Genomic DNA, 23,708 nt, shown 5'->3' with positions numbered 1-23,708 from the left:
AAAGGCTTGCACTCCTTGTAATAAAAGACAATAACACGGTGTTTTTCAGCAGACACAAAGGTACAGATTAAAAATACATACCAGTCCATAAGCCATACTTCTTTCATGTTCTTGGGTTATATCTGCTACATATGCAAATACCACAGAGAAAGTCACTGCAAAAACCCCAGAAACAGAGATAACAGCAAAGTACCACCTAGGATTGAAAGACAATTGACAAGAAATGGTTAGAAAACAACTACTATTACCTTAATCTTCATTTTTATAAGTGAACTAATGTACGAATAGCTAATTTCAGTCAACAGCTTACTAGAACAGTTCATAGATTAATTCTTCTATAAATCATAAGCCCCAGATATTATGTAAACAGGGCTAGATGTGGGCCTTCGATAGCAACTCAGCTACTATGCGGGAATACTTAAAATTAAAAAATGTATTCAGGTCAATTTTTTACCCAATTGTTGAATTGTTAAGTGGCTTTGTTACTGTTTCTACTAAAAATAGCAACAAACTAGAGTCTACTATAATTCATCTATTACAATTTCCCATCACAGTACTACACAAAAAAACAAAATCCAGTAAATAAAACTGAGGGACAAGTTAGTCTATATTTATCTTGAGTCTATATATAGAAACTAGATGTTTTTCCATAAGTTCTCTTTAGTTCTTCAAATGTTGGCAAAACAACCTGTATGGCAGTGTCCAAAATAAAATGAACAAAAGCTATTTTAAAAAGCAAATTACATTTTGCTATACATGATTCAAAAATACCTGGCTGAGAATAAGAAGTCTCTATTGTAATGCTGATGTTTAGTTTTTAAAATCAAGTGAAATCATATTGCACTTTCAAAATATCACGCCACTGGGACTTTATTGCTTACCAATTTTTTTCTAACATGCTGCTTTCCCCAGCAAATAACTTGTTCATGCCCTAGATTTGTTTGGTAAGATTTCATTTATATGATTAGCATTCATCAAGGGTTTGGCCTTCAGAGTTATATCTCACCTATGAGAGGAAGGAAGATCCTGCCTCATACATAGCCCTGACCTTTCTAGATTCACCATGGAAATACAGCCGATCTATGATATAGAATTAACTAACATTAATATTCAAGTGGAGTAGAATATTAGTCAAAGAATTAAAAAATCTACAACTAAATTGGACTCTATTATCTTGGGAAAATCATTCTCCTTGTGAGCTTTCCCTCCCTTCCTCCTCAGTGGAAGACTTGATTTTAATCAGGGTGGCCAAGAGCCCAGCCTCTTGTAACTAGGAGCAGCGTATGCCTGAAATCTGACCAAACAGACGCAAGCAGAAGTTGGGTGGGAATTCCATAGTTTCCCTAAAGGAAGGCAGTATGCTCTTTGTAGCCACTCCTTCCATCTCTTCTGCCTGAAGGTGACACAGCTGGAGCTCACTTAAGCAGCCATCTGGACAGTGAGGTGATAGTGGAAGATGGCAGAGCATGAAGATAGAAAAAGTCTGGTTCCCGGGAACTGCCCTACCAGCTCTGGACTACTCAACTCCAGACTTATTTTATATGGAGAGAGAAATTAGCAGTGAATTTCCTTGTTTTTAAGAAAAGATTATTTGGGACTTTACTGATATATAACAAAATCTATTCCTAATTAATATAGATGATGATAAACCTTGTGTTTAACATCCTACTTAAGAAAGTAAAAAGTTAGGGCTTCCCTGGTGGCGCAGTGGTTGGGAGTCCGCCTGCCGATGCAGGGGACGCGGGTTCGTGCCCCGGTCGGGGAGGATCCCACATTCCACAGAGTGGCGGGGCCCGTAAGCCATGGCCGCTGGGCCTGCGTGTCCGGAGCCTGTGCTCCGCAGCAGGGGAAGCCGCAGCGGTGGGAGGCCCGCGTACCGCAAAAAAAAAAAAAGAAAATAAAAAGTTAGCAACCCTATCCAGTACCTAAAATATTGTTTTGAAATTTGGGCTGTGAAATCCAAAAGCAGATTAGCTGGTAGTCTACATGCTTCCTATAGTGGCATCTAGTTCAAAAACCTTTATTACTTACTGTTATATTACTTAGCTACTACATTTTTAAAGGCCCTTTTATCTGTATCAAAGAATAAATGTATTAGAAAAATAAATTAAAAACCTACATAGATAGGATGGGAAAATAAGTGGAAGAAATAAGGGAATATTCAGAAAACAATTAACAGTTGATATTTAGTTGCTATAATCTGAATGTGCACGTACCATGGGCTGATCTTCATTAAAGGAATTGGGGCACACGTGAAAAATACTGTTAGCAGCAAGAAGGATTTTCGGCCCCAAACATCAGAAAGAGCACCAATAAGTGGGGCACTGAGGAATGACAACAAACCCTAAAAAAAAGTTAAATGAAGAAAATACATATACTATGTATACTGATGAGCCAAAAATAAATCATTTTACTACCACAGAAGAATTTTAAACAAGTTTATTTCTAAAATACGTATATCACCAAACTTTAGATAAACAACTTATTTCTTGTCTGTATATAATTTTTCAATTTCCCAAGACCATACAGAACCATCTGCGGGCTGTGGTAGCATATTAAACACAAAACGTTCTAATGAATTCTCAACCACAACTCTAGCAATTCTAGAAGGAATATTATATGCTAATTATCAGTTTATAAACTTGTTGATCAAATGGAACCAAGAGTAAAGAATATGTAGAATAATCAAAACTTTACCATATTGATATATTTTATACTCATGCATTTTTTAAATAGTTCTTTTCTCTTCAATCTATATTCTTGTTGCTAGTTTACAAAAAGCACTCAGATCTTTGTAATGGAAGTGCCAACACATAAAACACAGGGGAAATTTGTTATGATGTGGTTTATCATTATTATACATAGTTGGCTATATGTAAGTCAAATCATATTTAAAACCCAGTTCATTTAAAAAGTGCTAAGTAATCCCCCAAGATATACTCCAATTGTAAAAATTCATACTTAGGAGATTGATCAACTAACTTAATAAACTGGCAGAATTACATATATTTACATAAGTATATTTGTGCATGTTTGTGTACATGCATATATATATATATATATATGATTGATCCTACCTTTACTCCTTGAATTAGGCCATTCATCAGAAATGTATGTTTAGGGAAGGTTTCATGTAATACCTAAAGAATAAGAACAAAATAAAAAGCTCATGCTACATTTTAGTCCTAGTAAAATGTAAAACATCCCTTCATAACACAATCCAATTTTATTTCATATAAATTTTCAGGTTTGTATGACACTATGCATATGAGGAAATATTAATAATACCAAACATTTATACGGCATTTACTATGTCACAAGGCACTAAATTGAGCACTTTATCACATTATCTCCTTTCATTCTTCGTAATGGCCCTATTAGAAAACTGATACACAGAGAGGTTAAATGTCTTATCTAAGATCACATAGTAAGTAGCAAAACTTAAAGTGACCACAGGAAGTCAAGCGTGAAAGTCCATGCTTTTACTCACTATGCTATCCTGCTTCCAACATATAACTGACTGACTTATAACTCCCTTTACAGACAGGTGTATTATCTAAGACAGGAGACTAGGAGAATAAATAGGGAAATTTTAATTGCCAAAAAGTGGACCTAGAGATTCCATAAGGTAAGAAAGAAAGAAAAAAAAACCCAACCCATGAAAATGTATAACAAGTTTCTTTATCCTTTCCAAGGCCTGGTCTCAAACCACATGGCATCAGTTTGTTCACTGGGTAACAAGTGAACCACTGGGAACTCACTGGTTGAGAAAGTAACTGGGGGAAAGGTAACTAAAAAAATAAAAAGCAGCAACCACCATTTTCACAGCCTATGTATCAGAGGCTTTATATATACTTTTACTTAATCCTAACAATATTATGAATTAGATATTACCACTTTACAGATGTGGCAACTGAGTTCTTGCTTGACTTAAAGCCAATGCTTCTTCCATTATACCATACTGTCTCTCAATAAAAACAATAGAGAATGGCAATGTGGGGAATGAGACAGGTCGGAAAATCTTCTCTTTAGGAAGAAAAACTATGCTGGTTGTACTTTCTAACATCCTGCAAGTAAAACCTTTAGAAGGATTAGAAGGCTCGCTTTTCTTCAGTTACTCTTCTGCCAATAACTAGAAATTTAACAAAAATTAGCTTTTATGTAAAAATAAAATTAGAAATGTTTAGTATTCAAAGAAAATCACTAATATAGGAAAAATCACATATTTATGATATTCACATATTTTGTGATTCTCAACGGAGGGTGATTTTGACCCCTAGAGGACATCTGACAATGTCTGGAGACATGTTTATCATAACATGAGGGATCGGGGAGGGCGGGGGTCAGGGGAAAGAATATATGTTACTGGCATCTATGAGGTAGAGGTCAGGAAGGCTGCTGAACATCCTATGATACACAGGTCAGCCCTCCCCCACAATAATCATCTGGCCCCAAATCTCGGTAGTTGAAAAACCCTATTATTTATTATTTATAGTGAAGACCCATGGATCCAAAGAAGGTGGGTGCAAACTTTTTCTGTAAAGAACCAGACAGTACACATTTTCAGTTTTTTCTAGCTTTGTAGGCCATACAGTCTCTGTCACAAGTGCTCAGCTCAATAAAAGCGGCCATAGACTATATGTAAATGAATAGGCATGGTTGTGTTCCAATAAGACTTTATTTACAAAAACAGGGTACTAGCAGTATTTGCTCTGGCCATAGTTTGCTAGTTCTTGTACTAGAGAAAAAGATTTAAACTCCTTATCCCCAAACCTTTCATAACAACTTAAATCTGCTTTTGTTCCAGTTATTACTAAGGGCCAATTCTTTCTAGGGTCAAAGAATGGATTTGGTGTTAAAAAGAAAGAAGGACATAACGAATGCTTACAAGAAGTTTTGTAATACGCTAAATCTTATTTCTAACAATTCACTTTGCCAAGCCATCTTCCATTCCAATCAATCTGGTCTTTTCACTACTTTAGAAATATTCCTATGCTTTCCCATATTCATACTTTTACACATGATATCCTATTTACCATAAATGTTTGTTCCCCTTATCTTCCCTATCTAGTCGACCCCAAAATCTTCCATATTGCTCCTTTGCTACCAAACTTTCCTGTCCAAAGCAATCAATTTCTCCTTTAGGACCATATAATAGGTGATTACAGCACTCCCTTGGTCATCAAATATAGCTTTCTAATATTTTTTATATTACAGTACTCTGTTACTTAGGTCTTGTATTTTTCATCTTTTCAGGTATTTGATAAATATTTCTTTTCAATTATATTTCAAACTTCTTAAGGGCAGACAGGCACTATATCTACTACACTTTGCATTTAATATATTTTTATTTCTATTAGTGCCTCATCAATAGAGTGCCTTCATATATTAACCGTTCACAAATGTTCATAATTAACATAATTAATTCTGCTTTCAAAATGACTTAATATAACATGACAATTATGCAAATTGATTTAACCAAATGTTACAAAATAAAAACTTTTATAACCCCTCCAAATGAGTATAGCTAAAGATAAATAAACCCTCACTTTTTTTTTTAACAAAAATTTTAACAGAGACAAATATTAATATAAGAAGTAATAAAAATGTTGGTTGTAAAGATTTTTGATCCTGGGGGACCCTTAAGCACTGGGGCTGAATAGGAAAAAAATGTGTCATTTTCCAATAAATTTTATGGATCTTAAAATTTTTAAGAACTTAAAAATTTTTGAGAGTAAATAGTCCTTAAACTATTAAATGCTTCAGGACTATCTCTGAGCAAAGAATGCTAAGCCATTGATATAGAAGAGAGGCTGGAGGACTGGAGTGCAGGGTCTTGCTCCATAACATGGATTGTGCATCTAGCAACCTGAACCATCAAATGTTGGCCTAGTATTTGTAGAGCCATAGGTCTGTCAAAAAGTGAAGCCAGTTCTTAGCATTATAGATCCTTAGTCCAACTGTCATTAATTCTCTTTATGTAAATGTATATTATTTAGTCAATCAATAATCACTGACTGAACACCCACTATGAACCAACCATATAGTCATAACCTCTCAAAGTGTTAGATTACTGTCCTTAAAAATGTCAATATAAAATTCTTCTGTGTAATTAACGTAAATCCCCTTGTTGGACATTTCACCATCCTGCCCGGGGCAGGTCCTCCACATAGAACGCAGCCTTTGTTCTTTTACTGTATTCTACAACAGTGTTCTGGAAGCTCTATGGGCTTAAAAACTCAAAGATAATTGCAAAAACTCAAAGATAATTGCAACCACATGAAATTTTTTTAAAATTTCTTTTAACTTCACATTACTTTTTAAAATGAAGGTTATTACAAATCCAAAACCAAACATTTATTATAATTAATATGTTTTAAATTTGGTTATCCGTTAAATGAATTAATTCAAAGAGTATCTTTGAAAATTGAAACACTTAAATTTTATAATTTTTGAGAGCTATGTATGGGAAGAGAGAGATACATAAAATGCAAATAAACTCAAATATATCTTCATCCTCACTTTCCCTTTTTAAATGAATAAGAGCTGTGACTCTCTAGCAGGCACCATTTATAATCAGTTTCAAAACACATAAGACAGAAATAAAATGTTTAAAGGTTAACAGACTTTTGGAAAAGAGAGCAAAGTGCTACAACTTGGTGCCTTCTACCCCAAAACTCACTTTTCCTCACACCCCAACACGGAGGAGTATAGGAGTCCAAAACAAAGAGAAAAGGCCTGCTAATAAAATCAACAACAATAAAAAATTGCAAGCAGAAAGTCTCAAAATGAGCAAAACCTTTTTTAAAAGCCCACAGTGAATTAGTATACTGGTTATTAATTAGTGATATATACTAGATATATGAGAATCACTTCTAAAAAAATATACATGCCTGAGCCTCCCCCTTGAAAACTCTGATTTCAGCCAGAAAGGTTGTAAGGCCTAGGTATTTGGGGGAAAAAACAAAAACAGGTATCACTAATATTCACCTCTGGTTTAAAAAAATCACTGACTTAATAGATACCACATTCTAACAGCTGAAACCTTCATCTCCAGTTGGCCAATCTGTCCTAATGGGGCTGGTAAAGCCTACCCTGAAGCCAAAATCTCCTAAACTGATGGTTGCCTGGAGGGATGAGTAAGACTGCAGGAGAACTCTCCTGTTCTTACACATTTCACATTGCTTAATGGTCTACAACAGGCAGACACTGTGTTTCTAATTACTAAAAAAGTAATATATGTAACATATAGAGAGAGAACTGTATATATATATAGATTTCCCATGCACAACTATTTTTCAATGATGTTTCAAAGATTCTTGCTGTTCCAATGGCCAAAGGCCAAAACACCAGTAAGTACCAAGAGTATAACAAATCTCAACACTTAGATACATCTAATCTCTACAATTCAATCCTTGTTTTGCCTAAACCACCCAAGGTTTTCCCCATCAAGCAAAAAAATGTAGAGCACAAACACTGCAATTATTTTTTAAAATGTGTATACATTAAAGATGAGAAAAGAATCAGAAAAATAAAACTCTGAGCTTAACGTTCATTTATACTTGAACTTATTTTTCATGAGACAAATCTTGATTTAAAAAAAATAATGAGGTGAAAATTTGAAAAAGGTGAAGAATTATGACTATGATAATATTATGGACAACTGCCCCATGTAACACCTCATCATTTCACCATTTTTAAAAATTCAAGTATTAATAAAAAACATGGGAATTAAGAGTAACTGTTACAACAACAATGGGGTGAAAGAAGTCTTTCCATAAATAAAATAATTGGCAACAATGTTATAGCAATTATCCTAAGATATGTATTTATGCTGGCAATAGAAAAATAATTCATTAAGTCCCAAATTAGCACTTTTCATTTTCCTGACCATAATTCAATTCAGTATTCTAAAAAGTAAAAGAAAAAAGAGAGAAAAAGAAAAATCAAAGGTACTATCCATTTTTTAATCAACAAAAAATAGTTAAGAACGTACTAAGCACAGTTTTCCCATAGCTATGAAAAATGAACTAACAAGCAAGCAGTTATATCTAAATAACTGGATTTCTTCCTTGTTCTTAAAGAAGGCAATCTCTTTTTGTCCTATTAGAAAAAATGATACCAAAGTTAGACAAAAAGTTGAGATATCTAAAAAATATAAATGAGATATGAATTTAAAAAACAGCTACACGCACTTCAAATCATGATGACAAATTATGGAATCATCACAAAAAGCTTTTTTTTTTGATGGCTTGCTCACAGCTTACCCAATACCCAATATTTTAACCTCTCTACTTAGCTAGTAGTTGCGCTGCAGATAAACTCAACTACCTAAAACATGGGTATGAACCACTTGCTACCAGTATTCTCCAAGACTGAGCACTAGGAACAAAACAAGCCTAGGTTTAAAACCAAAACTGCAGTTTACTATCAGAGTAACAAGTTGCTTAACTCTTCTAAACCTTAATTTCCTCATCTGTATTATTGAAAATGAGGAGGACCCTGTAGGGGCTCCTGGGCACAGGGAGCCTTTCTGTTCAGCCTCCATGACCTTCCCTGAGTTCCAAAGGGCAGATTTGAACAGTTGAACAGTTGCTAATCCAGGAAGGGAAGGGATGCAGAGTCAAGGCAGGAACAGTCAAGAAACAATAGTGCAGCCTTGGGGCAGGATCCTGGTTCCACCTCAAGGGACACACATAAGAATATGTTTAAGCCCTTTTATAGAATTAAAACCAAGTGGAAGATGTCAGCATTCTCCATACCAGAGAAGACCAACTGAGGCCAGACTAAAAGAACCAGAGAAGCTCATCAAGATTACCTGAGAAGAGATTAAAGGAGTGCAGGCCCTACACATACCCTCCCTAATCTTATTAGCAACTCCACCCTTGAACTATTGCTATAAAACTCTTCATCAAATCCTCCCAGGTTGGGACACATGTTCATAGTTTCACACAGGGCAGGAGCCCGCTGTGTTCCTCTTTGCCTGGCAAAGCCATAAAGCTATTCTCTTCTACTTCACCCAAAACTCTGCCTCCAAGATTTGACTCGGCACCAGTGTACAGAGAGGCTGAGCTTTCAGCATCATTATGAGGCTAATTCCTCATTGATAAAGTGGTTTTGAGGATTTAAAGTAATGTATTTACAGTGCTTAGACGTATTTACAGTGCCTGGACTCATCATCATATAAATACATACAAACTGCTAATACAAAGCTCAAGTACTTTAAACCATAGGACTAATGATCCACCAGACAGATTTATATGTTAAATTGGTAGATTATAAATAAGCACACTCTAATATTAGAAAGCTAATACAAAGGTGTGAGAACACAGTTATTACAACACCACAGTAGCCCCCTGACATCAGGTTATTACAGTATAATGTGGTTACAAATGTCATAATCATAATGATTATTAGACTAGTTCAATCTATCTATATATGATCATTCAATTTATGAACAAACTTTTTATAAAAGTCTTTTTTGTGTATCGACAAACAAGCTCGTGAAAAAACAAGAAGTATATCTCTTTTAAAATCTGTTCTTCTGGGATTTAGAAAGCTGTACATTTATCCTGATTACACCTTTCAAGATATCATAGAGGTCTACCATTACTCCTTCCTTCATTCCATTCCCCTCATCTAAACCGACAGGAGAAAACTAGCTATCACCTAAGATGTTTGGTCTGGCAGGGAGGTCTTTTTGTGAGGTTCTAAACCTGGGAATATTTGAGTAAAATCAGCTTAGAGCTATGAAAAGAATGACCTCTCTAGATGGTTACCTCTAGATCCTCTGCCTAAACTAAAAGAAACTTGTATTTAGAAAATGCAACTGCAGGAATGAATCTCAAAATAATAATGTTGAGTGATTCAGGGCACAGACACCATTCTTCCTAAGCTTGTCAGTATAAGAATCCTTTCCACCTTCCCCAGAGGGGAAACTGAGCCCTGCTTAAACTTGTCCAGTGTTCACCAGAAGAATCACACCTGCCCAAGCCCTGCTAAAAAGTAAGGGAGAAGTAAAGGTTGGAAAAGACAACTAAACCAGTAAAATACAGTACTAAAGGGCTGACGATATTGGTGGGAGAATTAACCTTGGAAAGGAAAAAGAGCCTTTTTTTCCTCCCCAAACTGATTTCCCTCCTGAAACCGAAGAAAAAGAAATTTTAAAGTCAGTGATAAATAAGTTAAAAGATTACTTACCACCAAGGTGGGTGCTGTCAATAATCCCCAAGCAAAAAACTCCAAAAAGATGACGATAACCGCATGATAAACACTAGGAGAACCTATTCCTTGAGGCTACAAAAACAGAGTTTTAAAACATTAATGGTGCATTCCAAAATTACTAACAATGACAACAGTCAATAAATATTTATGGAGAACATTCATGTATTGGGCACTATGCCAAATATCTGGACACTCATTGTCCCTGTCCTCAAGGTGATGGGGGCAGACAAGGAAACAAATACATACATTATATAAGCACCGTGTGCAATGGGAACACAGAATCCAGAGTGGGGAGGGGAGTATCAGAATTCCAGGAGGAAGGCTGAAAGGAAGTAGGCCAGGAGCAAGAGTGGGAACGAGGACAGCAGAAGTCAAGGAAGCAGCCTGCACAAAGGTGGCAAGGCTTGAGAGCAGGAGGCATTACAGGACTCATACAGTTCAGTACAACTAGAGCACGGGCTGCACACTGAGAGTACTGATAGATGAGCTAGAGGCACACAGGGCTAACTTCCATGCTAAGGAGTCTATGTTCAATTCTGAAGGCAATGGGGAGCCACTAAAGGATGTTAAGTAAGACTCATGTAATCAGATGAAAGTTTTAAGAAAGATCATTCCGGCAAAGATGTAACAGATAGATTAAAAGGGGGCAAAACTAAGGAAAGTTAAGAGGCTACTGCACTGATCCCAAAACATAAATGAATCATGTGGCAAGAATGGTAATAGACATCAACATGGTTCAAAAGCAGAAAAGTCCCGAGTAGTGTATGAGAGATCTTGGACTTGATATACACAAGAAAGACATTACAAAATTAACTTTATACTGCTGCTAGAGATATCTTAAGAATTACTTCAGTTGCTGGGTTTTATATTTCTAAGGGCAATATTAAATTGATAGAAAAGCAAATGACCAATAACATTAACTCAGTCTCCATTAACAAGTTTATATGACAGAAAGACAACTTTAATGAATACATATAACAATGTCATACTTAAGTTTTAAAAATATATTCAGTAGTCTTATGTGCAAAATATTAATAGTATTTGGATTTCTCTATACACTGAAAACGATGCTACATCATTTTATAAAAATAGATGTCTCTCCCAACCTGCAGAATACAGGTACCTGAAAACCCCCTTGGTAGGAGAACCTGCAGTTGAGGAATCAGAGACAACAGAGGTGGGGTAGGGGTTGGGAGACATAAGAGCTGAAGGACCATGGCTGGGAATGAGTGTATTCATTCTCCTCATTCATTCAACAAACATTCAGAGTACCAGAGGTGCTGGGATTACAAAAACCAGTAAAACACTCCCTGATCTCAAGGAGCTCACAGTGTAGAGAGGAAGAGGCCTCACTATAATCATCTGCTTATATGTAAATGCAGTAAAAGAGATATATACAAGTGAGGAAGAAAGGAAAGGTTACTGCAAGAAAATGAAGTAGTGTGGATAATCACATCAGAGAAAAAAACCAGACGAAGTAGACAATGGCCATTAACAGTTTGAGGCTGAAAGGAAGGCAGAAGAAGTAGCCTCTAAGCTTTGGTAAGGAGTTTTTCATCTTCACTCTAGAGATACAGGAAACCATTGAAGTTTTAAGCAAGAGAATGGTGTGATGAGACCTGCATTTTTCAATACATCACGATGATTTCCTAAAGGATGTAACAGGAGCAAACTGCATGCAGAAGCAGGCTATTAGAATCAGTTCAAACAAAAGGTGATGAGGGCATGACATAGGGGAGTGGCATGGATGCTGGAGGGGAGGGAAGTGAAATAAGAATTTAGGATTTGAAACTGAAAGAATCTGATAAATGTGGGAGGGAGAGTCAAGAAGAAGACTTCCAAGTTTTTAGCTTGGTTGTCTACTAGTGGAAGCTGGTAGCTTCCTAGCTCTTTTTTCCCCATGAGGCTCAGATTTACTTCAGATTCCATCTACAAGATAACCCTTGTACTTAAAACATTTCTATTGTCCTCTGAGGGCTGATTAAAACAATCAGTCAGCAGCAGATGTGATATTTGAAACCACCAGAGTAGGTGAGATGAAGTGTGAAAAGAGCAGTGGGCTAAGACAGAGCCCCAAGAAACACCAAAATTTAAGTAGAGTTGACCCTTGAACAATGCAGGGGTTAAGGGGCACCGAGCCCCACACAGTCAAAAATCCATGTATAACTTTACAGTCAGCCCTCCGTATCCAGGTTCTGCATCTGTGGATTCAACCAACTGCAGATCATGTAGTACTGTAGCATGTATTTATTGAAAAAATCCATGTATAAGTGGACCCAGGCAGTTTCAACCCATGTTGTTCATGGGTCAACTGCAGTGGGCAGAAGAAAAGGAACCCATGAAGATAAAGGAACAATCAGAGAAACATCAGGAGAATCAAGAGAATACAGTGTCACATGACAAAGGAGCAGTTTTAGGAAGGAAGGGGTCATGCCCAGTACCAAATAGATAAGGTAAAAACAAATATCCACAGGATTTCGTTAAGCTCCAAACTAGTTTTGTTCACCATCACATACACTCAGCATCTATTAAAATGCCAAGTAGAACTTCTCAGGGCCTTTAACATGCTAATTTATATTATTTATATTATGAATCTCCAAGAAGATATTATTTTCCAAACGTGACCATGAAATCCTCTGTCATATAAGAGACAGTATCTCACCAACACTTGAGTTCCTTGGAAAACTGTCTGAGGAATACTGATAAAAAGTAAGATGATAATTACATAACAATGTGTATAAATATACACATAGAGCCAAAAGCCTGGAAGTGGCTGCTTAAGTGAAGAACACTTAATCATTCAAGGACAGTGTTGGGAAAGCTTTGCAAAGGTATTAATAACATAGAGGGAGTAGGGATGGAGCAAAGTCAATGGATACAAAAAAATATTTAAGAGGTAGAATAAGGACTCAGTCAGTGGATGACTAGATGTAGCAGAGGAGGGTAGAGAAGATCAAAGATGAAAAGATTTCAGTTTCTGCCTTGGTCAGCTGGACAGTGAAGAAAAGGGAAAGAATAAAAGATTAGTTTTAGGCATACTAGTTTGAGAAAAACACATATAGCATTAGCTGAATTTAAAGAAAACAAAATGAGTAAACTATGCAAGAAATAGCAAAAGATTAATATCTTAACTAGGTAAAGCATTCATGAAAACCAATACAAAAGCACTATGATGCTATAGAAATATAAAGAATATAAACAAATAATTTTAAAAATAGCTCATAACATTCTATCATGGAAATAACCATACATTCAGTAAAAGCTCCACCACAAAGATGTTCACAGCAGCATCATTTATAGTAGTAAATATGGAAATCTAAATGTTCAACCTTTAGTTACATAGCCTACAATCAAATCATGGTATATAAATTAGACAGAATAATATGCAGCCAAAAACTGTTTATTGATAATCTTTAATGACAAGTAAAAATGTTTATGGCAATGTTAAATTTAAAAAAATCAAAGGAGGATATAAAATTGTGTAATTTCAACTATGAAGAACAAAATAAAAACTCACCTCAATGTTAACAACAGTTATATTAGGTAGTGATTTTAAGTGACATAAAATGGTTTATTATGTTGTTCTGAATTTTCTAAATCTTTTCTAATAGTCATGACTGTACTTCAAATAAGAGGGGCTTCCCTGGTGGCGCAGTGGTTGGGAATCCGCCTGCCAATGCAGAGGACACGGGTTCAAGCCCTGGGCCAGGAAGATCCCACATGCCGTGGAGAAACTAAGCCCGTGCGCCACGGCTGCTGAGCCTGCGCTCTGGAGCCCATGAGCCGCAGCTACTGAGCCTGCGCTCTAGAGCCCGTGAGCCACAACTACGGAAGCCCGAGCGCCTGGAGCCCATGCTCCATAACAGGAGAGGCCACAGCAATGAGAAGCCCGCGCGCACAACGGAGACCCAACACAGCCAAAAATAATAAAATAAATTAAAATAAAATAAAATAATCACCTCACGTCGGTCAGAATGGCCATAATCAAAAAATCTAGAAACAATAAATGCTGGAAAGGGTGTGGTGAAAAGGGAACCCTCCTGCACTGTTGGTGGGAATGTAAATTGATACAACCACTATGGAAAATAGTATGGAAGTTCCTTAAAAAGCTAAAGATAGAATTACCATATGACCCAGCAATCCCACTACTGAGCATGTACCCTGAGAAAATCATAATTCAAAAAGAGACATGTACCATAATGTTCATTGCAGCACTATTTACAATAGGCAGGACATGGAATCAACCTAAATGTCCATTGATAGATGAATGGATAAAGAAGATGTGGCACATATATACAATGGAATATTTCTCAGCCATAAAAAGAAATGAAATTGAGTTATTTGTAGTGAGGTGGATGGACCCAGAGTCTGTCATACAGAATGAAATAAGTCAGAAAGAGAAAAACAAATACCGTATGCTAACGCTTATATATGGAATCTAAAAAAAAAAAAGTTCTGATGAACCTAGTTGCAGGGCAGGAATAAAGAGGTAGACACAGAAAATGGACTTGAGGAAATGGGGTGGGAAGGCAAAGCTGGTGCGAAGTGAGTAGCATCAACATATATACACTACTGAATGTAAAATAGTTGGCTGGTGGGAAGCAGCAGCATAGCACAGGGAGATGGGCTCAGTGCTTTGCAATGACCTACGGGGTGGGATACGGAGGATGGAAGGGAGGCTCAAGAGGAAGGAGATATGGGGACATATGTATGCATATGGCTGATTCGCTTTGTTGTGCAACAGAAACTAACACAGTATTGTGAAGCAATTATACTCCAATAAAGATCTATTAAAAAATAAATAATAAAATATTTTTTTAAAAAATAAACAAATAAGAAGAAAATGTTTTACTTATCTAAGAGAAAAACTATGTAAAAGATAGGTAGTTGCATATGCTTGTCCCTCCTAAGCCATTCTCTCATATTTCCCAGAGTTGGGGGAAAAAAAGTGTGTGTGTGTGTGTGTGTGTGTGTGTATGTGTGTCTTAAGGCAGGGCAGGGAGAGAGACAGCTGCTTGCCCTAAGGTACTAGTAATTTTGAGAGTTGTATTATATCCATAGTCATCTATCCTGTTTTAAATGAATTCAAAAGTAATACAAGATCTTAATAAAACTGACAAATTTTAAAAATATTTTACTAATCTGGAATTACAGAAACTTCTAGGCAGGACTTTTGATGTTAAGTTTTAACGGAATACCGATCCATAATCAAAATTCCAGGACAATTTGGGAAGAATACAAGGGTCATGGCCTGGGCAGAAAGACTAAGGGAAGAGGGTTAACAGACAGGTAGGGGGCAAATATTTGACCAGTGCGTGGTTTACAGCATCAAGAGTAGAAAGTTCAGCATAATGAGATCATATCAACATATGACATTTGAAGATTCTCAAAAGAATTAAGAGGTACACAGTGGAAAATTCTGAAGGAGACAAATTTGAACATGAACTAACACGTACCCAACCCCAAATGCCAAGATATTCCGCCTAAAAGCGTAATAATTACTATGCCAAAAGTCCATTCAGCTGAGTAATTTCCCTCTTATGGAGGCATGAAAGATGATTCCATGGCAGTCACCTCTAACTTCAACCTCAGAAGTCAGGGACAATCTCCTTTAACCCCACCTCCACGCTCCAATCTAATTCCATTTCCCAAAGCATACTTTCCATTGGTAACATATTTGGTTTCATCATCTAGGCTTTTGGCTAAGCCTTTTAAAAATCTACTTATTTAGTCTCCTATCCTATAACACTAGATAACTTTTACAAAGTTATATTTTGTTTTGTAAAGTACCTATTTCATTTTATTTAACTTAAACTTACCTTTTTCAAGCTCACGCTCTCTGAGGCAGGCCCTATGCTTTATTCTTCTACAATCTGGAGCATGTGGTACATGCACAGCACAAAAGGGTTTAATAAGTGTTTGCAGAACTGAAATGAATTACTCTGTAAGTCTCCTCTACCTATCACTTTAGGCATTCAGTATATGGTTACTGTATTTAAATATTGTTAAAAGGGCAATATATTCATTAATTAAATTTGCAACTTCCCCTATTAACTCCCTCCTCTATACTTATTGTCTGCTACTGTATCATCTATCACATGGGTTTACTGTACACATACATGAGATTAAAATAATAAAAAAATCACTAAAGACTTAGAATGATTTAAATTCATAATCTTATTTACCCCTTCTAACCTTTCAAGTTAGATATGTTATCTCCATTTTACAGTCCAATACAGCATATAAGAGATGGATCAGTCAATCCAGGCAACTGCAAAGCCCACCCAAGTCTGGAGCTACACTCGTTGCATGGTTACACTGCATATATTACCACAGACTGTTACTTAAGAGTAGGGATCCAATCTTGACCATCTTAGTATCTCAATGCATAGCTCAATGCCTAGTATAGAAAGGGTATTTCATGCTCATGGACTGACTGATAACCCTTATCATGAGAGTCAGTAGCTGTTAAATGACTTAAGTCACTTTTTACCTCTCTTAGCATTTAGGGGTAAACTATTAATTTCTTACCTAAATCCTCATCTAACTCTCAAATTCCACATCTATGATTGTCCAATCAATATGAGTTTATGAATCCAGCAGTTGTTGTGGGGAATATGGACTTTAATAACTTATGTTATATTCCTATCAATGAATCAGGGACTTATATGGGTTGTTGGCCAGGAGAAAGAAGTAATTCCACCAGTAACTGGGCATTATAATCCTTTTTATTAAATAGAATGTTATCATGTGAGTAAACCATGAGAATAAGCCAAACTGAGGATCATTCTTCAAAACAAAGGCTTAGACTATTAAAAATGTCAATATTATCAAAAATAAACAAAAAGCTATTCTAGACAGAACAGACATGGCAACTAAATGTAATAATTAAATTCTGCACCCAAAAAAAGACTATAAAGGACGTTATTGGGAAAATTGGGGAAATGTGACTGGCCTATATATTACACAATATTATTGTTATCAGTGTTAAATTTTCTGAATATAGTGATTATATTGTGGTTATGTGGGAGAATATCCTTATTATTAGGTGATGCATCCTGAACGTTTTAGGGATAAAGTGTCATGATGTCTACTACTAACTCAAATGGTTCAGAAAAAAATGAAAAAATATAGAGAGAGAAAGGAAAATCAAATGTGGCAAAATGTTAACAATTGCTGAACCACAAATCTATGGGATGGGCAAATAGATATTCATTATGCTATTCTTGCAACTTTTCTGTAGTTTTGAAAATTCTCAAAATAAAAGTTGGGGAAATAAAAAACACAACGAAAAAAAATAAGGTATGAAGGAGAATAATTTTGAACTTAGAATTTAATACTGACAAGTTATCAATCGAGAATGAGGATAAAATAAATCTTCAGAAAGAAACACTGAATTTTCTCTGAACAATATACAACTAAGTTTACTAAAATAATTTAATGTAAAAGTCTTACACAAAAAAAGACAAAGATTCTTAATTATAGACATCTAAGACCTGGAGCTTTTCATGGAAGAACACTAAAACAAAAATTTCTATAGAGAATACCATAACTACAGAGCTGCTTTCCTGGGATCCTGACACATTATGGAATAACTGGAGGAAATAAGGCTTTACTACTAGTAATTGGTATCGTGTTTCCTCTCTCACAAAGTCAGCTGGTGTTTTCTTATTTTCTATGACCTTAATCAGGCAAGGCAAGGTTTACTACATTTGTGAACAAAAAGAAAACTGATCCTTTATATCCTGAAAGTATGAATCACCATAAACATGTAGAGACACCATTATACTAATTAAGTCACTTTGGCTTAACTTGCAGCGAGACTTCAGAATTATTTTATGGATGCATTATGGATCAATTTAAAAGAGATATCCAATATTTGTATATTACAGAAGTGAAGAGGTATTGGTTAGACTGCCCCTAAACAGAGTGGAATACACTTCCTATAAATATTCAACAAGAGTATAGTGAGGGGCTTCCCTGGTGGCGCAGTGGTTAGGGGTCCGCCTGCCGATGCAGGGGACACGAATTCATACCCTGGTCCGGGAAGATCCCACATGCAGCGGAGCGGCTGGGCTCGTGAGCCATGGCCGCTGAGCCTGCGCATCCGGAGCCTGTGCTCCGCGGCGGGAGAGGCCACAGCGGTGAGAGGCCCGCGGACCACAAAAACAACAACAACAACAAAAAAGAGTATAGTGAGATCAAGTTTTACTCTTAAAAAAATAAAGAAGGTTTACAGCTTGAGATTGTACTGCTTTGAGGTAAATTTTGAAAAGATAAGTAACATGACAATCTATTGCATCCCTCTCCATTCTTGAGGGGAAAATATGCGGCTGACTGTTAAATCATTACATTAAGTGCTTATCCCCATGAACACCGAATTGCTTACACAGTTCAAATGACTACAAACTAAACTCACTAAAAAGGTAAAATAAAATTTAAAAACCCCCATCAACACAAAAATCAAACTGTCACCAAAGTCTAAGACGGAGCCTAAGCTCAAGACCGGTCTTAGGGTAATCTCTAATTACTCAATTTATAGAGCTAAATGATAAAATATAGACCACCTCTTGTTTTAAAAAGACTCCCTAAGAAGTATTTCCTGTGGTAGAATTCATAACTGTATTTATACACTATTGAGAAAGTACACCTATTATTAAGAATAAGCTACTATATCTGGCTCTGAAAGAAACAAACCCATTTCAGGGATCTTGATGCGCCCTGGCTGAAATGGTCACCTGTTACTTTAATTGACACTTCTAATTCAAAAAAATGCCAAAAGACAACTCAAGCTTTTAAATAACTGAAAATTTTAAATCATACATACTTATCAGAATGATACTTGAGAAAAGCTATTCTTTTTACTTAACTTCAACACTTCAACTGTAAGTGAATTTCCACAGATGATGTTGGAAAGCAGGTCTTCAAACTATAGCAAGACAAACTGGAAATATAAACTGAGAAAACTGTTTACTAATTTACCCTCAAACACACTAACCTAAAGCAAATGTTGACTCAAGGAGGTAAGGAGGTAAGTCACTCATGGTTCTGCCTGCCACAAGCTTGCAAAGGACATATATACATCCTGATGTTTCTAGGCATGCTCTACTGATTTCAAAGAACAGCTGCTTTTTGAAAGGCACCATGGCCCTCTTCATGGCTTGCACTCTAGGAACCAGAGGCTGCTCTCTGGGGGCTACAAAGAGCTATTCTGCAACTCCTTCAGCCATCCTAGCAGGTGAAGAGTGCAAATGATCAGAGCTTAGGTCCAGACATTTGAAATGATTTTTGACTCCTACTTATTCTGATTAAAATCAGAGATATCAAGAATAAATAAGTAGCTGGTGCTCTGCATCTCTGGGCCTATCTGAAATGCCAATTTTACTTTTTTCAGGTACTTCCAATAAAGCAATACACATATGCCTTGCTTTCTATCTAATTTTTAAAGTCATTTTACCAATTCACTTGTGGAAAAAATGGACATTTTTCACTTTGTCAGAGACGCAGACTCACAACTGTATTCACAAAACAATAAAGATCACAATACAAAACAAAGAAAACTTTAAAAAATCATAAGGAAAATTCTATCTTTGATAATACAAATAACTCATGTAAGTAATTCTTTGGCTCTTAGCCTCTACCAAGAATACTTATAAGCTATCTGCTAATACATGGTAATGATTTAACAACAAAACCCGAAGCATTCTAAAATGTCAGAATGCACTTTCAATTCAACTGTCCTAAATGGTCTGCAATGAATAAGAGATGTAGCAAAATGTTACATACATTAAAACATAATTAAACACTGTAATCCTATGTGCTGATGCTTCAAAAAGCAAAATCACCAATAATGTCACAGCTACTTTCATCAGTAAAATGGTATAAGTAGATGATTAAGTAAATATTTATTGAATTTAACCTGTGAAACTATTCTTTAGTTACTTATGTTGTTTTCATATAGAACAACTGTTCTTAAACTTTCAGGAAATATGGATCCTTTTGTGGAATCTCCCTAGAAAAATGTGTAGTCAAAGAAAATTTTGCAAATAACTTCAGGGTGAACAGACCCAAGTTAAGAATTCCTGATACAGAATCACACACCTTCACGTAATTTATCTTAATTGTGTACTACTCAAATGAACAACATAATAGTCAGCCTTACCCTGGCTTCAGCGCCAACTGAAATACAATTTCAAGAAAAAAACATTTAGTTACTTATGATTAACCTGGTTCGCTTAGAAGGGTTCACTTCTTCAAAACTGTTAAAAACTACAATAAGTATGTGCTAAGCTTTTGACAAATTAACAGCTCATTACTAATTTTGTTTATGAATATTACAACTGGCTGATCAAGCTTACAAAGATGCCATTAGCAGAAGGACAAAGCAAAATAATCTTAACATTGTTGAACACTAGGAAGAAAATGGAAGGGGATCAGGTCAGTACCATTGGCCAGGGATGTGAAATACTGTTCAGAGCCTGTCATGTATGACCATATAGCCTCAGACACATGGATGTTCATAACAGTAGTCCGACCAATTTTAAGTAGAGAGGTAGAGAAGTAAATGTCATTTTAAAACTATTTTTATGACTATAATAGTTCCACATATTTTCACTTACAGCTAGAGTAGATTAAAATACAAATACTGCAAAATATTACCCTGGCACTTCTAGAAATATAAATATCTCCTGATTATATATGGGAATAAATAAAATTACACTAAAAAATCATCTTAAGGGCTTCCCTGGTGGCGCAGTGGTTGAGAGTCCGCCTGCTGATGCAGGCAACACGGGTTCGTGCCCCGGTCCGGGAAGATCCCACATGCCGCGGAGCAGCTGGGCCCGTGAGCGGGCCCGTGAGCCATGGCCGCTGAACCTGTGCGTCAGGAGCCTGTGCTCCGCAACGGGAGAGGCTGCAACAATGAGAGGCCCGCGTACCGCAAAAAAAAATCATCTTAAGAATGTGCTACTAGACACATTTTTTAAAATCACTTTAAATGTGTTTTTATCACTTTAAATTCACATAGTAGGCCCTGTAGGATTAAAAGATGCATAAACAAAGTCCCTATTCTAAAGAGGTGTCCAGTGCTCTTAGAATGGAAAGTTCAGCATAAGTGTACAAAGATGATAAATGATAATACCCCCATGCCCACATCCCTCAAAAGAAGCTTTCATTTATTTTATGATGGGGGGGTTAAAAACTGTATTTTGTGTCCAAAAGCAAGCTATGAATTCACTACAACTTCAGTAAATATCAAGATAAAAAAAAAAATCCTCTTCCAAATTGCCCAGGATTTAATTGCTATAAAGCGAAATTTAAAAAGTCAGAGGTAACAAAACTGAACTTTACAAGGTAAAAGGTGTGTTTCTTGAAAACAGCTTCATTCTTATCTTTTATTAAAAAAAAAAAAATAAATAAAATACTAGGAGCTTCCCTGGTGGCGCAGTGGTTAAGAATCCGCCTGCCAATACAGGAAACATGGGTTCGAGCCCTGGTCCGGGAAGATCCCACATGCCGCGGAGCAACTAAGCCCGTGCACCACAGCTACTGAGCCTGCACTCTAGGGCCTGCGAGCCACAACTACTGAGCCCGCGAGCCACAACTACTGAAGCCTGCGCGCCTAGAGCCCCTGCTCTGCAACAAGAGAAGCCACGCAATGAGAAGCCCGTGCACCGCAACGGAAGAGTAGCCCCCACTCGCCACAACTAGAGAAAGCCCGAGCGCTGCAATGAAGACCCAATGCAGCCAAAAATAAATAAATAAATTCATTTAAAAAATTACTAATCTTAAATATCACTTGCTTTTACAAAATACAATTCTTTGATGCTTCTATTTTGTAGATTGTAGATGAACTTAAAATATCAAATCCCTATGATTGACAAAGGCAACCAGTATTCTTTCAAGCTATTTCTCTCCCCACATAGTAGTTCTAACCAACTTGGTCAAAAGAGCCATGACAATTCATAACTGACTTAATCAAAATAATGTTTTAATTAATTAAATAATAAATTAAATACAACAAAAAGATCTGAAGACTTGAATTTCAAAGTTTCTTTTTTCACCAAATGTCAAAGCTATGACATCTATGGATTTGACAGTTAACTAAAAGTATATTCTGAAATTGCTACATATGTCCCAAGCTTTCTAAATTTTAGCAGAACTAACTGGGCCGTATTCTGAAATGCCAAAAGGAAGTTGTCTCTGATTTCAAATGAATTTAGCAAATCCTCAATGGCGACCTAATTACATATTTAGCACTATGCTAGTAGCTGAGGGCTCCAACAAAACACAAACAAATATGGAAAAAAGGAACCATTTCTGCACATTTCTCGGAAAAGTGAAGTATGTATTTCACCTTTGCATTCTATTTCGGAATGTGATATCAAAGAACGGAACAAAGACCAGAGAGTGTAGCAACGGAGAAATTTCAGCTAAAAAAAAGTATAGGCCAGTTATTGTCAATTAAAAGGCCTACGTCCCCTGCCGGTTAACAGCACAACGCATAAAGTTGACTGTGATGACAACTGTTTCTAAAAAGCAAAAATTTTTTTCTTGCCCTCAATCTGTCTTCTTTTCAAAGGTCTTCCAATCCTCAGGCCATGATCAACTCTACCTAGTATTTTTTGTTTTAAAATACACCAGGTGATTTTAAAACAACAGGGTGATGACTCTTCTTTGAAAACTAGCAGATTGAAGTCTAGGCCCCAGGTGTCCTCCGTCACGCTCCAGACTGCGGGAAGTGAGGAGCAAAGCCCACCTTCTGACAGTGTTTACCGTACTGGACGCAGCCAAGAGCAGGAGCACTGACCCAGAACGCCGTGGAAGAAGGGAGCGAGCGCACTACGGGGCCCTAGCGGGGTCGCCGCGCCAGATGCCACCCGGTTAGCAGCATATGGGAGGGCAGGGATTGCTCCCGGCCGCTTCCAGAGCGCGGCCACGGCCTCGCGGGGCCTGGACGGCGCAGGCGAGGCTGCGGAGGTGAAGGGGACGGCGGAACCAGCTACGACCCGGCGACCCGGCGACCCGGCGGACCGGCCGGCAGCGGAGCCCGGCGTCGATTCCTCCCCGCGGCTGAGGCGCTTGTGGGCTCAAGGCCGCAGGGCCTCCAGGAGCGGCCAAAGGAAAGGCTGGCAGGTGCGGGAGAGGCGGGCGGCTTCTCCATTCGAAAGGACGGGCCCCGGAGGCCGCAGGCCGGGGCGAGGGAGGAAAGCCCCTGGAGCACAGGCACTGGGGGCCCGGGAGCCCGAGACACCGGCACCGCGGGAGGGGTGAGGGAGAGCGGGGGCAGCCGGGGGCGGCTGCAGGCTTCAGCGTTGGGGGCAGAAAGAGATCCGGGCCCCAAAAGACCCTCCCCGGCGCGGTACCCCAGCTCACCGTGCCTCCGTCCTTAATGATGATTTTCTTGGCCAGCATGATACTGCGGTTCGCGGCCCGTTTCTTCTTCTTCCCCTGGGTCATTTTACCATCCTCGATTCCTGGCGTTG

General features: G+C 37.4%; 1 protein-coding gene and 1 long non-coding RNA gene across 2 annotated transcripts in view; one reads left to right on the top strand and one right to left on the bottom strand.

The window, feature by feature from the left end:
* The window catches only part of SLC71A1 (solute carrier family 71 member 1), a 37,946-nt gene extending 14,244 nt beyond the window's left edge, over positions 1-23,702 (bottom strand). Inside the window, exons 1-5 of the mRNA XM_024751283.1 lie at positions 23,599-23,702; positions 10,201-10,296; positions 3,078-3,140; positions 2,217-2,344; positions 82-196 (exon numbers count right to left, since the gene is read on the bottom strand). Coding sequence (XP_024607051.1) covers positions 82-196; positions 2,217-2,344; positions 3,078-3,140; positions 10,201-10,296; positions 23,599-23,682 — 486 coding nt within the window. The 5' untranslated portion in view covers positions 23,683-23,702. The remainder of the gene's footprint in view (positions 1-81; positions 197-2,216; positions 2,345-3,077; positions 3,141-10,200; positions 10,297-23,598) is intronic.
* The window catches only part of LOC112403693 (uncharacterized), a 30,439-nt gene continuing 29,379 nt past the window's right edge, over positions 22,649-23,708 (top strand). Inside the window, exon 1 of the long non-coding RNA XR_003003957.1 lies at positions 22,649-23,358. This is a non-coding gene — a long non-coding RNA (uncharacterized LOC112403693). The remainder of the gene's footprint in view (positions 23,359-23,708) is intronic.

Source organism: Neophocaena asiaeorientalis, unplaced genomic scaffold (assembly GCF_003031525.2).
Source record: "Neophocaena asiaeorientalis asiaeorientalis breed wild unplaced genomic scaffold, Neophocaena_asiaeorientalis_V1.1 scaffold147, whole genome shotgun sequence".
NCBI lineage: Eukaryota > Metazoa > Chordata > Mammalia > Artiodactyla > Phocoenidae > Neophocaena > Neophocaena asiaeorientalis.
This window is presented reverse-complemented; position numbering and strand designations above follow the sequence as displayed.